Below are 14,808 nucleotides of genomic sequence, written 5' to 3' on the forward strand. Positions count from 1 at the left end.
TTTACACTTTGAAAGGAGCTGGTGCAGAAAGCATGACAAGCTGACTATTAGACAGAGAGGATCAATTGGGACATGATAGTACTGCCTTAGACTAGGGTAAAGCTGTGCCTTTCCTACCAGGTAGCAAACAGTAAGGCATTAAAACAGACAGTTGCAATAAAGAGCAGCACCTGAGTGAAGCTACTGTAATTATATTGAAAAAGATTTTAAAGAGAACATCCTCAGTTGCACTGTAAGGCTTTAAACTGTAAAAACTCAACACTTAGACAGTGCAGTTGATGGAGTGTTTAGCTACAAGGATGTTGTGCATTTTTTACAAAGTCAAGTCACTATGTAACACTGTCCTTTTATTACCTAGAAATTACTTGTCTCCTTGCTCAACTTAATCTGAATTTGCCCAATATATATAATATATGACCTTTACTGGTGCACAATATTTTTTTTATAAAATATATATACAACTTAAATTACTTTTACCACAGCTGTGCACTATTCAGGTTGACCGAGCACAGGTAATTGTGTGTGTTCTTGCCATTTCATTAATGGCCTATATTTGTGGCAGCATCCTACATACTGCAATTCTTTATTCTTCAGAACTCTGATATTTTGTGAATGATTTTTTTTTTCCCTCATGGGAAAATGTACACGCCTAAGAAATCAAGTAAGTATTTTATTTGGGAGTGATGAAATTTTGTTTCCAAGTTTGAAGATGCTGATGCTTTCATAAATACAGATTTTTATTAAAATAAAGTACTAATATATTTAAATTAATGTTTTTTGTGGTGCCATACCTGGATTTAAAATGAGTTGAAAAATGCACTTCAAAAGCAGTGAGAAGGATTTACACTTTTAACTCATGCAGATTTAACTGACCCAATCACTTGTAGAAGGTATTATGTTAATCAGTGGCAAAAGTAAGACTCAGCATAGAGACCTGCACAGAGGGTGTGAAGATATGAAGCTTCTCATTTGTCTACTGGCACTGTTGCAGAAAGTAGAGCCACAACCTAAGCCATCAGCATCAAGTGTAAAGCAGGAATGTACCTTGCTAGTTTAAAAACCAACTGCAGTTAAACATTGGAATCTATTAAAATAGAGTATTAATATTTTCTGCTTACTTTCTCAAAAGTCTGATACTTTAGTTTTTTTCCTCTCTATTTTATTCTTATAGATTGTGATGCAGACTTTTACTTCAGTGCAGAGTATTCTATTAGCTTCTAGATTGTTGCATAGAAGTTGATCCACAAAAATATACTTTTCAAGTATATCTCTGTACATACTACCTATTCACACAGTCTCTTTAAACTTCTGTTTATCCCATCTTTATCTGCTGTTGTTCTAAGGCTGCTGTTATTTTGTGTATTTTCTGTCTATAGACACAATAATATAAACTCACTTATATGTGTATGGCTTACACTAGCTCTTAAAGAAGTGCAAAAGTCTGCAAGTTATGGAAAGCTCTCCAGGGTCTTAAAGTAAAACTATGAATGAACATGGACTGGAGATATATTCACAACTTTTCTTTTTTTCTGAGACATTTCATTTTTTGCTGACTATAAGGAATAATTTTCAAGCATAATCAACTGCTATAATAATACACAATATGATTTATGAATTAATTAACAGCAGGATGTAAATTTTGACTATGACATAAACATTATTTAACCGACTATACTTGGTCTATTAATAACATTTAATCATTAAAAGAGATTCTTTGTTTAATTACAAATACATTAAACATTTCCTAGAAAATGTTTTATTCATGTATCATTCGTTTTAAAATATGCTTCAATATTAAGTGAATATATACCTGAAACAAGTCATTTGACACTGTTGAGAAATTCTGTAATGGAGGGACCAAGTAGGGTCCACAGCTGCAAGGAACGTGCAGGACTCAAGTCACACAGGTAGTAAGTGCACTGGCAATAATACAACCAGCAACACAGGACCACTAGTTCAGTGGGATTAAAAATAAACTTAAGCAGCGAAAATATTTGCTTGCACTACACAAAGCCAAGGGCAGACTGCACTGTCAATCCAACCTTTTTCAGGTATCAAAATTTTCTGTAAGTGATTACGCTAAAATTGAAAATGTCGTCCGCACCTTTCTCAGTTTTCATGGGTTATAAGTTCAGCTTATAAAAACTGTAGGTTGATTGTGCAGAGCTACAGTGCATCGGGAAAGTATTCACAGTGCATCACTTTTTCCACATTTTGTTATGTTACAGCCTTATTTCAAAATGGATTAAATTCATTTTTTTCCTCAGAATTCTACACACAACACCCCATAATGACAACATGAAAAAAGTTTACTTGAGATTTTTGCAAATTTATTAAAAATAAAAAAACTGAGAAAGCACATGTACATAAGTATTCACAGACTTTGCCATGAAGCTCAAAATTGAGCTCAGGTGCATCCTGTTTCCCCTGATCATCCTTGAGATGTTTCTGCAGCTTAATTGGAGTCCACCTGTGGTAAATTCAGTTGATTGGACATGATTTGGAAAGGCACACACCTGTCTATATAAGGTTCCACAATTGACAGTTCATGTCAGAGCACAAACCAAGCATGAAATCAAAGGAATTGTCTGTAGACCTCCGAGACAGGATTGTCTCGAGGCACAAATCTGGGGAAGGTTACAGAAAAATTTCTTCTGCTTTGAAGGTTCCAGTGAGCACAGTGGCCTCCATCATCCGTAAGTGGAAGAAGTTCGAAACCACTAGGACTCTTCCTAGAACTGGCTGGCCATCTAAACTGAGCGATCGGGGGGAGAAGGGCCTTAGTCAGAGAGGTGACCAAGAACCTGATGGTCACTCTGTCAGAGCTCCAGAGGTCCTCTGTGGAGAGAGGAAACCTTCCAGAAGGACAACCATCTCTGTAGAAATCCACCAATCAGGCCTGTATGGTAGAGTGGCCAGATGGAAGCCACTCCTTAGTAAAAGGCACATGGCAGCCCACCTGGAGTTTGCCAAAAGGCACCTAAAGGACTCTCAGACCATGAGAAACAAAATTCTCTGGTCTGATGAGACAAAGATTGAACTCTTTGGTATGAATGCCAGGCGTCACATTTGGAGGAAACCAGGCACCGCTCATTACCAGGCCAATACCATCCCTACAGAGAAGCATGGTGGTGGCAGCATCATGCTGTGGGGATGTTTTTCAGCGGCAGGAACTGGGAGACTAGTCAGGATAAAGGGAATGATGACTGCAGCAATGTACAGAGACATCCTGGATGAAAACCTGCTCCAGAGCGCTCTTGATCTCAGACTGGGGCGACGGTTCATCTTTCAGCAGGACAACGACCCTACGCACACAGCCAAGATATCAAAGGAGTGGCTTCAGGACAACTCTGTGAATGTCCTTGAGTGGCCCAGCCACAGCCCAGACTAGAATCCGATTGAACATCTCTGGAGAGATCTTAAAATGGCTGTGCACCGACGCTTCCCATCCAACCTGATGGAGCTTGAGAAGTGCTACAAAGGGAATGGGTGAAACTGGCCAAAGATAGGTGTGCCAAGCTTGTGGCATCATATTCAAAAAGACTTGAGGCTGTAATCGCTGCCAAAGGTGCATCGACAAAGTATTGAGCAAAGGCTGTGAATACTTATGTACAAGTGATTTCTCAGTTTTTTTTTTATTTTTAATAATTTTGCAAAAACCTTAAGTAAACTTTTTTCATGTTGTCATTATGGGGTGTTGTGTTTAGAATTCTGATGAAAAAAATGAATTTAATCCATTTTGGAATAAGGCTGTAATATAACAAAATGTGGAAAAAGGAATGCTTGCGAATACTTTCTGGATGCACTGTATGAGGTCTTTGAAAAATAGCTTATCAAACTGCAATATCCATCCCCTGAAACACCGTTGAATCCACATCACTCAAGAAAGTATTGGTTCATGTCTCACACAATTCTGACTCATGCAGTTGCATAAACAGATGTGTAACTATATTCCAACAGTTGGTATATTAACAGAAGGCTTGGTTCACAGAGGACTTTGGCAGTCTGTTGAATGCACAAGAAAGACTTTAGTTTAGCTGGAGCACTGGATGTTTACAGCACAGTTTGTGAGCTTTGGCAAAATCCAGTGTGGCACCATTCATTCAGCTTTAGTCAGGATGGTCTCTGATCCAGTGAAGTAATGACATGATTTTTCTAGTAAATCATGATGTGTATGATCACTTGTGGGGAAGTTTCTTTGCTATTATGGGGTGTGTTATAGGGCTTTTTTAATTGTATTTGTGTAGTCATTATTAAATACACAGTGTGTATAGACTACTGCGTTTTTTGCCAGTTGCCTGCTTGTCACACAAATCCCAATGCAAATTGTTTTTGTGTAATTTATGTAAAATGTTTCATCCACTCAGTTAGTATATTAAAGCTATTAGATTGTGTTTGATGTCCTACAAGTACAAATAAGCAATAGCATTTGGATGAATAATGCACTTGTCATCCACATGTCTGCAGGTTGGCAGTAGGTAGCATCCAAAGTCTTGTCAGTCCCAGGTTTCAATGGACTTGTGATCCATTCCTGCTTTTAATCTTAACAATGATGTTTGTTAAACCACTACATACATTCTTAACCACACAAAACAATTAATTAATAAACTCTTAGTGAAAGGCTTTCCATGTTCAGCAATGTACCCGTTGACTTTATGTTTACTTCCAGTGCATAACCTTTACGAACACCAAATTTAACTTTCAAATCTGGTGATACTGAATGTGTGAGAGGAAACATGCTCACAGGACACATTGATTAATCTTTCTGTTGCACAAAATCAATCTTGCTGAAATCAGTGAATATTTTATTCAAATTTTTACAGCTATTTTTATACCAATTTAACTCAGACTATTTTACTTTGGATGCATTAATCTGGCAACAATGATTGATGTTTTGATAAAATTAAAAGTTCATTATCCAATGTTTATCCATCCACATGAACTTTACAGGCTCTTTTCATGTTTTGTATTACTGCTCTACTTTTCTTCAAAAATCACATTAAAGCGAACTGGCTATACTTGGCTGTCCTGTGACTATATACAGTATATCCACTCATCCATTTTTATTCAATTGCAATTTTTATATGGGTAGCTGGAGAATATCCCAGTAGAGATACCAAGAATTATGGGATACCTACCCACAATCACACAAGGCCAATTTAGAGTCTTGAACAATGGGACATGAGAGGACACAGAATACCTAAGAAACACCTGGCAGTCTCAGACCAGCTTTTACCCCAATTTGCACAGAAAGGAAAACTAATGATTATACAGCATAGGCCTTCAGCATATTTTTCTCTAAAAATGTAGAAACTGCATAAATCCATCCATCCATTATCCAACCCGCTACATCCTAACTACAGGGTCACGGGGGTCTGCTGGAGCCAATCCCAGCAAACACAGGGTGCAAGGCAGGAAACAAACCCTGGGCAGGGCGCCAGCCCACCGCAGGGCACACACACACACACACCAAGCACACACTAGGGACAATATAGGATCACCAATGCACCTAACCTGCATGTCTTTGGACTGTGGGAGGTAACGCACGCAGACACAGGGAGAACATGCAAACTCCACGCAGGGAGGACCCTGGAAGCGAACCCAGGTCTCCTTACTGCGAGGCAGCAGCGCTATCCACTGCGCTGCCCTACTGCATAAATATAAGCAATAATATGTCTGAATAATAAATCAAAGCTTTAGTTTAAAAAAATAAATAAAATAACCCTTCTAAACCTAATACAAATTAAACTGAAATTAAAAAAGTATCACAGATAATACTGCTCAGAAACAAACATGACTGCACGTCGTGTTCTTCATTATTCATATAAAGTAGAGTCAATATAAAACAATAGTTTATTGATTTTTACTCATCAACTGTATTTTTTTAATTAAAAAAAATATTTTTTTTCTTACCTTCCACAAAATAGTAATAATATCTCCTTCCTTGATTGTCAGTTCATCTTCATTTTGTGCTTCATATGGAAATAACACCTTGCAATATTCTTTTCCTGTGAAATATGGATATCATTTGTTTTTAATCTCCAAATGTGAGTAAAAATATATAGGAGGTAAAAAATTAAACTGAAAATGCAATCTTTATGTTGCTATTTAAATTTTCAAGTCTGGACACAAAAATGCTGCAAAAATTAAATGAAATTAATTTCAAAGTCTGAGCGTAAGAATGCTACAAAAAATTTTATTAAATTTAAATAACCCTATTTGCAACTTCATTTTCAGCCTGAAGCGCAATGAAGCTACAAAACTGAAAGGTTTTTTTTCTAGTTCTCCACATGCAAATAGCGTGGATCAATGGACGAGGCTTTGTACCTCGAATCCTCACAATTCTTTGTCCTTTGAAGCTGTGGAGCCTTCAAATGATAGAATAATAATCGACCATGTTTAATTCACATGATTTTGATATTTTCACCCCCATACTGCAAACTTCACGGCAAAACTGTCTCACAAAATTCGAAGACCATGCATAATTGTATTTCTGTAGTAATTAATGTGCTATTTAATTACAATAGTGTGACGTGTCTTGCCACTGCATGGTCTGTATGCAGTGATAGCAGTGTTGGGGTGGAGTATTGGGGATGCCACTTTGTAAGGGCTCCATGAACTTCCCTAGAAAGACAGAGCTGAGGGACAGGGATAAGGGTTAATTAAGTGTGCGTGGAGAAACAGGGAGGCGGGTGGTAGTTGTTGGAGTAAGAGGAAGACAGAATTAGACTGAAAAGGGAGCAGAGGTAGACAGGACAAAGACAAATTGTTATTATTTTGGTGAAGTGCCCGTGACCCAGACAACAAGCATCAGTAGGGTATCGTTTATATTGTGGCATATCAAATAAGAAGCCAGTCAGCATTTGGAAGACTCATCCGGACAAACAGGACCTGAGTTTGTTTAATTTGATGAGATGTCACAATATTTACCATGACAGAAAATAGCCTTTATTTTGTCATAATTTACATTTATTTAAATTAAAGTAGAAAAGGGACACTTTGTATTTTTATAGTACTATAGAATAGTGTCAGCACAGAGTACTGCAATGGTGTTTACATCTTTGAGGGGCTTGCTATCCTTAAAAGGACTGCTTGCTTTTGCTGCACTAGTTTGAAAAGCCCATGCAAGTGTGCAGAGATGTCCTTTTTATAGGCACTGTTGCAATTGGTGATACAATGCCAGTTCAATCTTTTAGTGACTCGTCCCTGGTTGATGTAATTGTTCTGTGCTGTTGCATAGCCCTCCCTTCAAAGTCACTGTCCTCAGTGGCCACTTCCAAGTCCTTGTAACAGAGCACAAACTCATCAAAACAGCTGTGCGGTCTTCCTTCCCGCTTTGGTCATGCAGCCAGTGTTAAGGTGCCGCAGGGATGTTGCGTGCTAAACTGGCAGGTGGCACAGCTGGGATGTTAAGTGCAACAGGTGTGTTCAACGCAGGTCACAGCTGGGATGTTAAGTGCAACAGGTGTGTTCAACGCAGGTCATCTGTAGGCAAGCAGGCAAAACTCCAAAAGTAGAGATGCAGATGTACTGGTTTATTTCCTGAACTGGTGCTGCAAAACACTTTCCAGGTCTGGATCTCAGCTTTAGGGCTCTCTCTTCATCACCACTTCACAACGCCTCTATGATCAGACTTGTCCTTTGCTTGCACATTTTTACCACCGGCTCTGCTTCTCATGGCTAACTTGGGGTCAGTGACAACTTGATCTGCAACACTTTTCTCCAGCTTCATGAGCCTGAAGCTTGCCAGTGTATGCGCACCTGGAAGTATGGACCTTAGCCGATGAAGAAGCGGCGGTGGAGCTGCTCAGGTATCAGTCTCTCAGCCGTCTCCATCCCTGTACTGCTGCTGCAAATGGCACTCCAGGTTACAGATCTGAGCCTCAAGGCTCTCAAGCACCCCTGCTGAAGAGCCTTTATGGTGCTCGGCACCGAAGATACAATACTACAAAAATGCAAAGTGTCCCGTTTCCACTTCAGTGTAAATAAATGTAAGCTATGATGTAATAAAGGATAATTTATTTCATGTTAAATACTGTAATTAAATTGCACATTAATGTCTTCATAACTACAATTATGCGTGGTCTTCAGAATTTCTGAAATCTCACAGGTCAGGGGTGAAAAGATCAAAAATCACGTGAATTAAACACAGTCGAAGTAAGAAGTATTCTATCAAAGTGGCTCTACATCTACAAATGACAAAGAATTTTGGGAAATCAAGGTACAAAGCCCCATTCATTTAACCACACAATTTGCATGTTGAGAACTTGAAAATTAAAATGCAAAGTGGAAAATGAAAATTCAATAAGCAGCAGGTGTGCGCCAGTGTTTATTTGCATTTTTCTTTTCATTTTTGCAGCTTTGTTGAGGTTCAGGCAGAAAATGAAATAGCAAATGGGGTTGTTTCATTTTTGCAGAATTCTTATGTGCAGACTTTGAGAATGAAATCATAAATGGGGTTATTTCATTTTCATTTTTACAGCATTTTTATGTGCAGACTTTGAAAATGAAATTGCAAAAAAGAGATTGCATTTTCACTTTGCAGAAAATACTTCCTACAGAAAATATAGAAATAAAATGTGTTTATTCATCAGATTGGATAAACCAGGCATCAATTTGCACTTTCAGAAACATGAGAGGCAAAACCCGAGTACACTGGTAGACTTCTCTCATGTTGTATTCCCCTGCATCCTCCTTCTATGGCCTAGACTGATCTATACATATATATACTTTGCACTCATGGTGTGTTCCTGAAAATCAAGACCAGTGTGGGATCATGAATGCAAGGTTCACACAAGCTGGGGGAAACTTCTTTCAAAGTAAATAAAACCACCAGCAATTCCCCTAGCACTGAAATTATCAGACAGGCTGCCAAGTAATCCATATGCACTCCTCCAGCTACCCCATTCTGTGATATCCGAGTTTTGAAGCAGTTCGATTTCATTCATCACGTTTGTATGAATTTCTAAATAAGGCATATCTGTGGTGTTTGCTTTTTTCTTTTCATGTGGTTTTCCCATAATTTTTACATCAAAAGGCTGCCAGAATCACCCTCACCTTGTAGTACACTTGGAATTCAAATAAGTGTAAAAGATCAGAAACAAAATAAAAATTAATTACACACTGAGATTCACTTGCAGTGACAGCTCTAGCAAGTGATAAGTAGAAAGATTTTAGAAATCACAATCCTTAAATGTCTAGAACAAGTTGCAAACTTATTTTGACACGTAAATGTGATGCTAGCTTTAGTCATAAAGCATAATTGACATGAATGACTCCCACCAAAGTAATTTGCAAATTTTTATTACCCTTTCAATTTAACTTAAAAAAATAGTAGTGTTCTGACCACCTACATACCGAGTCATATGCTACCTGAACCCATGTTGCAGTGATTGTCTGGAGTCAGCATTCTATTTTTTTATCTCTAACCATTAGCATGTATATTTAAATTACATCCCTGAAATAAACGGACTAGCCCAATATAAACATAAAATGTGATACAATGAAAATACAATATTCATCATGTTTATACAGTGACTATGATTCTTGTTTACTGTGTCCATACCAGCATAGGGTAAGAACACAATATCACCTCCCACTCAACACAGTGTCACAGAGATTGGCAAATAAGGATCCACCTATAGTGATGTGAAAAACTATTTGCCCCCTTCCTGATTTCTTATTCTTTTGCATGTTTGTCACACAAAATGTTTCTGATCATCAAACACATTTAACCATTAGTCAAATATAACACAAGTAAACACAAAATGCAGTTTTTAAATGATGGTTTTTATTATTTAGGGAGAAAAAAAACAACATGGCCCTGTGTGAAAAAGTAATTGCCCCCTGAACCTAATAGCTGGTTGGGCCACCCTTAGCAGCAATAACTGCAATCAAGCGTTTGCGGTAACTTGCAATGAGTCTTTTACAGCGCTCTGGAGGAATTTTGGCCCACTCATCTTTGCAGAATTGTTGTAATTCAGCTTTATTTGAGGCTTTTCTAGCATGAACCGCCTTTTTAAGGTCATGCAATAGCATCTCAATTGGATTCAGGTCAGGACTTTGACTAGGCCACCCCAAAGTCTTCATTTTGTTTTTCTTCAGCCATTCAGAGGTGGATTTGCTGGTGTGTTTTGGGTCATTGTCCTGTTGCAGCACCCAAGATCGCTTCAGCTTGAGTTGACGAACAGATGGCGGACATTTTCCTTCAGGATTTTTGGTAGACAGTAGAATTCATGGTTCCATCTATCACAGCAAGCCTTCCAGGTCCTGAAGCAGCAAAACAACCCCAGACCATCACACTACCACCACCATATTTTACTGTTGGTATGATGTTCTTTTTCTGAAATGCTGTGTTCCTTTTACGCCAGATGTAACGGGACATTTGCCTTCCAAAAGTTCAACTTTTGTCTCATCAGTCCACAAGGTATTTTCCCAAAAGTCTTGGCAATTATTGAGATGTTTCTTAGCAAAACTGAGACGAGCCCTAATGTTCTTTTTGCTTAACAGTGGTTTGCGTCTTGGAAATCTGCCATGCAGGCCGTTTTTGCCCAGTCTCTTTCTTATGGTGGAGTCGTGAACACTGACCTTAATTGAGGCAAGTGAGGCCTGCAGTTCTTTAGACGTTGTCCTGGGGTCTTTTGTGACCTCTCGGATGAGTCGTCTCTGTGCTCTTGGGGTAATTTTGGTCGGCCGGCCACTCCTAGGAAGGTTCACCACTGTTCCATGTTTTTGCCATTTGTGGATAATGGCTCTCACTGTGGTTCGCTGGAGTCCCAAAGCTTTAAAAATGGCTTTATAACCTTTACCAGACTGATAGATCTCAATTACTTCTGTTCTCATTTGTTCCTGAATTTCTTTGGATCTTGGCATGATGTCTAGCTTTTGAGGTGCTTTTGGTCTACTTCTCTGTGTCAGGCAGCTCCTATTTAAGTGATTTCTTGATTGAAACAGGTGTGGCAGTAATCAGGCCTGGGGGTGGCTACGGAAATTGAACTCAGGTGTGATACACCACAGTTAGGTTATTTTTTAACAAGGGGGCAATTACTTTTTCACACAGGGCCATGTAGGTTTGGATTTTTTTTCTCCCTAAATAATAAAAACCATCATTTAAAAACTGCATTTTGTGTTTACTTGTGTTATATTTGACTAATGGTTAAATGTGTTTGATGATCAGAAACATTTTGTGTGACAAACATGCAAAAGAATAAGAAATCAGGAAGGGGGCAAATAGTTTTTCACACCACTGTATAGAGAAGTTATAGTGAGCCAGGAGTGAAGGTGAGAAGTGTCATCAATTGAGTCATTGATGATTGTGAAGAACAAAGGATGATAAGTTTAATATAAAAGCTTTAAACTAAACCTATTTGAGTGACCTTTACATTTTTAATTTGAATTTCAGCATTCTTTAGTTGTTCATTCAAAGCTTAAAATTACAGTTTCAATGTCATGCAGATTGTTTAGTTTTATTTTACCTTGTCTATGTGTTCTACACTACTACAACAGGAGGATACTATAATTAGTGCTGTGGTTATTATTTATGTTTTATGAAAAATAAAGCATAACAAATACAAGTTTCAAGAAAAGAATTTACATCATTCTTGTTACTCCAAATGCCATTAATATTTCCTATAAGTCAAAACTGGGAAAACCAAACTCCAGAACAGCCCCTACAATGCCTTTCAACATGTATTTAAAACCTCCACATTAGGCGTCTCAAATATGTAGGAGTTTTAAATGTCTTGTTTAGCTAAAAACATTACTGCTGAATCCTTAGCTGCTGAATATTTCAATACAACTGCTGAATCTCTAAACTCAAACAATAAATGTTGTCAATCGTAGGCTGTTGGATGCAGTCAAACTGAATTATTATTATTTACTGTATGATGCATTCTCGCAATGATAAAATCTGTGTACGTGAATACACTGCCTATGTTCCAGTTCTGATGCAATGTTGAAACTACATACAAGTGAACTCTAAAGGCCTTTGACCCGAGAGCTTCACTATACAGGTGATGTTGGTATACTAATACATAATCTGTTTGTGCTTAATGTGATTACACCTGGTTTGATAAGCACCAGACCTTCAACTTTTTTAATGCTGCAGCATTTTCATGTGGAGGGTTTCTTAGAGGCAGACGTGACGTCTAGGACACTGTCTGAATATTTTTACCCCCTCAACCTTCTATTCCAGTAGTATTTTTGTTATGGTTGTAACATGTCTAGAAGCTGTGGACAGCTGCGTAATATTCTCTAGTCTGGCAATATTAGGAATCATTTTACCTTTCTTGCCCTCTATAACACAACTTCAATTAACAGAAATTGTAAGAGGATGCATAAAACAACCTTCTTGTCACATTAGGAAAAAAGCATTCATTTGTTGTACACTTTTAACATGCTGCCTCTGAGCATAAGCATTGCACTTTTACCTACTGTATTGCTGGCATCAAGATTTCCATTAGCAACACTGCCAGACCTCTTTAGGTAGCTGGCTTAAGATTTTTTTTCCAAGATTCAAGAATATTTATTGTCATTTCATCCATTTACAGTAGTACAGCATACAGTGAAACAAAACAACGTTTCTCCAGGACCATGGTGTTACGTAGAACACAGGACAACAAAGAATCCACAACACAGAACATAAAGACACATAACATATAACAAGGTGCATGTGAGTCAAATGTGCAAACATGTGCAACATTGCAGAGCAGAACACATCTATTAGATATCAGATCGGTGCATGAGTGTTCAGGAATCTGACTGCTTGGGGGGAAACAAACCGTTACACATTCTAGTGGTAAGGGTCCAAATGCTTTGGTACCTTTTTCCCCAATGGCAGGAGTGTAAACAGTGAGTGTGAAAGGTGTATTGGGTCTGGGTTTAATGCCATTTATCACTTTTTTAGAAAGCAACATATATGTGAAACATCTGAGACATTCCTTAGTAAGTCGCTTAGACCTTGCAATGTTCAGACATCACCTCCAAATATATCTACAGTATGTCTAACTCCTGCCCCTAAAGATTTTGGCAATCTGACCAACCACCACTTCTTACCAGATCAGCAGATTTATGGCTCATCATCTGTCAGAAATTGGTACCCCTGGTCTTTCCTCATTTTCAACTTTTACCGGTTTACTATAAGCCCTCAGCCCACAGAAAGGAGGGTGTAAACAGATGTCTTTTCTGATGCAGAGGAATTCTTCTAAACCATATCATGCAGGCCGCGCAGCATAAGCAAAAACAAAAGTAGGACAGAAACCTTGGGATTCCAAGCTTCTAAGAGTCTGATATAATAAGCAATTCATTTTCTAAGTGCTGGAGGGAAAAATGCCTCACTTTTCTGAACAGTCAGAGACCTTTAGAAGTACTTGAACAGCAGCAGACTTGACAAAAGTAGCCATATACTGGAATATACCATGTAATAAAAGTCTACACACATGGTGGTACAAGTTTCACATTTCCTTTCAGCTGTCTATAAATACAAAATAATGTTATGTTCACATAAAACTGGAAATAATTATTTATAAGTAAAATATTACCTAGTTACCTTTTGGGTCATTCTATGTCAAATCAACTGAATTTCAAGAAATCCTACACACTTCGGTTTCATAAAATTCTGGAAAAAAAAAAAACAGGTGTACCCATATTATCCAGGAGACGCCCTGTAAACTTATTTTGATGTAAGATCAATACTTTCCAAGACACAGCCAATCTTGTGAAGAGAGAGAGGTGTTAAATTTGTCAAGCCTTTATTTTTCAATTTTCACAAGAGCTGACCTTAAAAAAATGGAAAAAAAATATTTTGTGTCTTTGCTATGTTTAGGCTTTCAGAAAGCATACTTCTAATGATACGCTTTTTCCATGTTTAGATACCTACACAGGGCTTTTCAAAATGTTATAAACAAACAAGAAACTGCATCAGGGTTTGGCCAGAAAATCTCTCAAATCTAGCAAAAACATTTTGGATTTCATTTTCTGAGCACCCTAACAGCATGTGGGAATGTGCAGATAATTTTAAAAATATTTTTCACATATTCTACATTCACCATTTGTTAGTAACGATAATCATTAAGTTCTTCATCACTAACTTGGGTATAGGATTAATGGAAAAAATAAATCACCAAAGGCACATTAAGCACAACAATAATAATTCTTTGCACTTATATAGCGCTTTTCTCACTATTCAAAGCGCTCAGCAATTGCAAGTTTAGGGCCTTGCTCAAGGGCCCAACAGAGCAAAGTCCCTTTTGGTGCTTACGGGATTTGAACCGGCAACTTTCCAATTGCCAGTGCAGATCTCTAGCCTCAGAGCCACCACTCCATTATAAGGAAATGTTAACATCTTGGTATTACAGCAGCAGGAAGGCAACCCATTTCATTTCTGTTTCAATTGAAGTGCAGAGTTTAGGGCATCTGAGATGAAGATGGTACTGCCTGGCACCGACTGTTATAGGTGCACTAAGCAGTGCGATGACACACCTTAATAGCATCAAACAAATATCGTCTCTAGGTGGCCAATGGAAAGACTGCATAGGATAGTTTGGATGTATGAAACATACCATGATGTCTAATTCCGCTTCACTCTTGACATGAATTACACCAATCCAACATTTGTCATCATACATACATCCAACATAGCCTTTAGTAGGACACTGGTCTAATGTGAGAGAAGCATCTGATCCATCAGGAGTATGATGGTGAGAGGGCAGGATCTCAGCTGCTGCTTCAGTGGTGAATATTTGGACAGTCAATTGAACACCTGTCTGACTTTGAGTTTGCCATCTTCTGTAGAGATATAACAGTGGTATT

At 38.1% G+C, this 14,808-nt stretch overlaps 1 protein-coding gene across 1 annotated transcript in view; it reads right to left on the reverse strand.

Annotated features, from left to right (window-relative positions):
• sh3kbp1 (SH3-domain kinase binding protein 1) overlaps positions 1–14,808 on the reverse strand; it is a 338,963-nt gene that overhangs the window by 88,531 nt on the left and 235,624 nt on the right. The window contains 1 exon segment of the mRNA XM_039745542.1: positions 5,914–6,008. Within this exon segment, the coding sequence (XP_039601476.1) occupies positions 5,914–6,008 (95 nt within the window).

This window comes from Polypterus senegalus, chromosome 2 (assembly GCF_016835505.1).
Source record: "Polypterus senegalus isolate Bchr_013 chromosome 2, ASM1683550v1, whole genome shotgun sequence".
Classification (NCBI taxonomy): Eukaryota; Metazoa; Chordata; class Cladistia; order Polypteriformes; family Polypteridae; genus Polypterus; species Polypterus senegalus.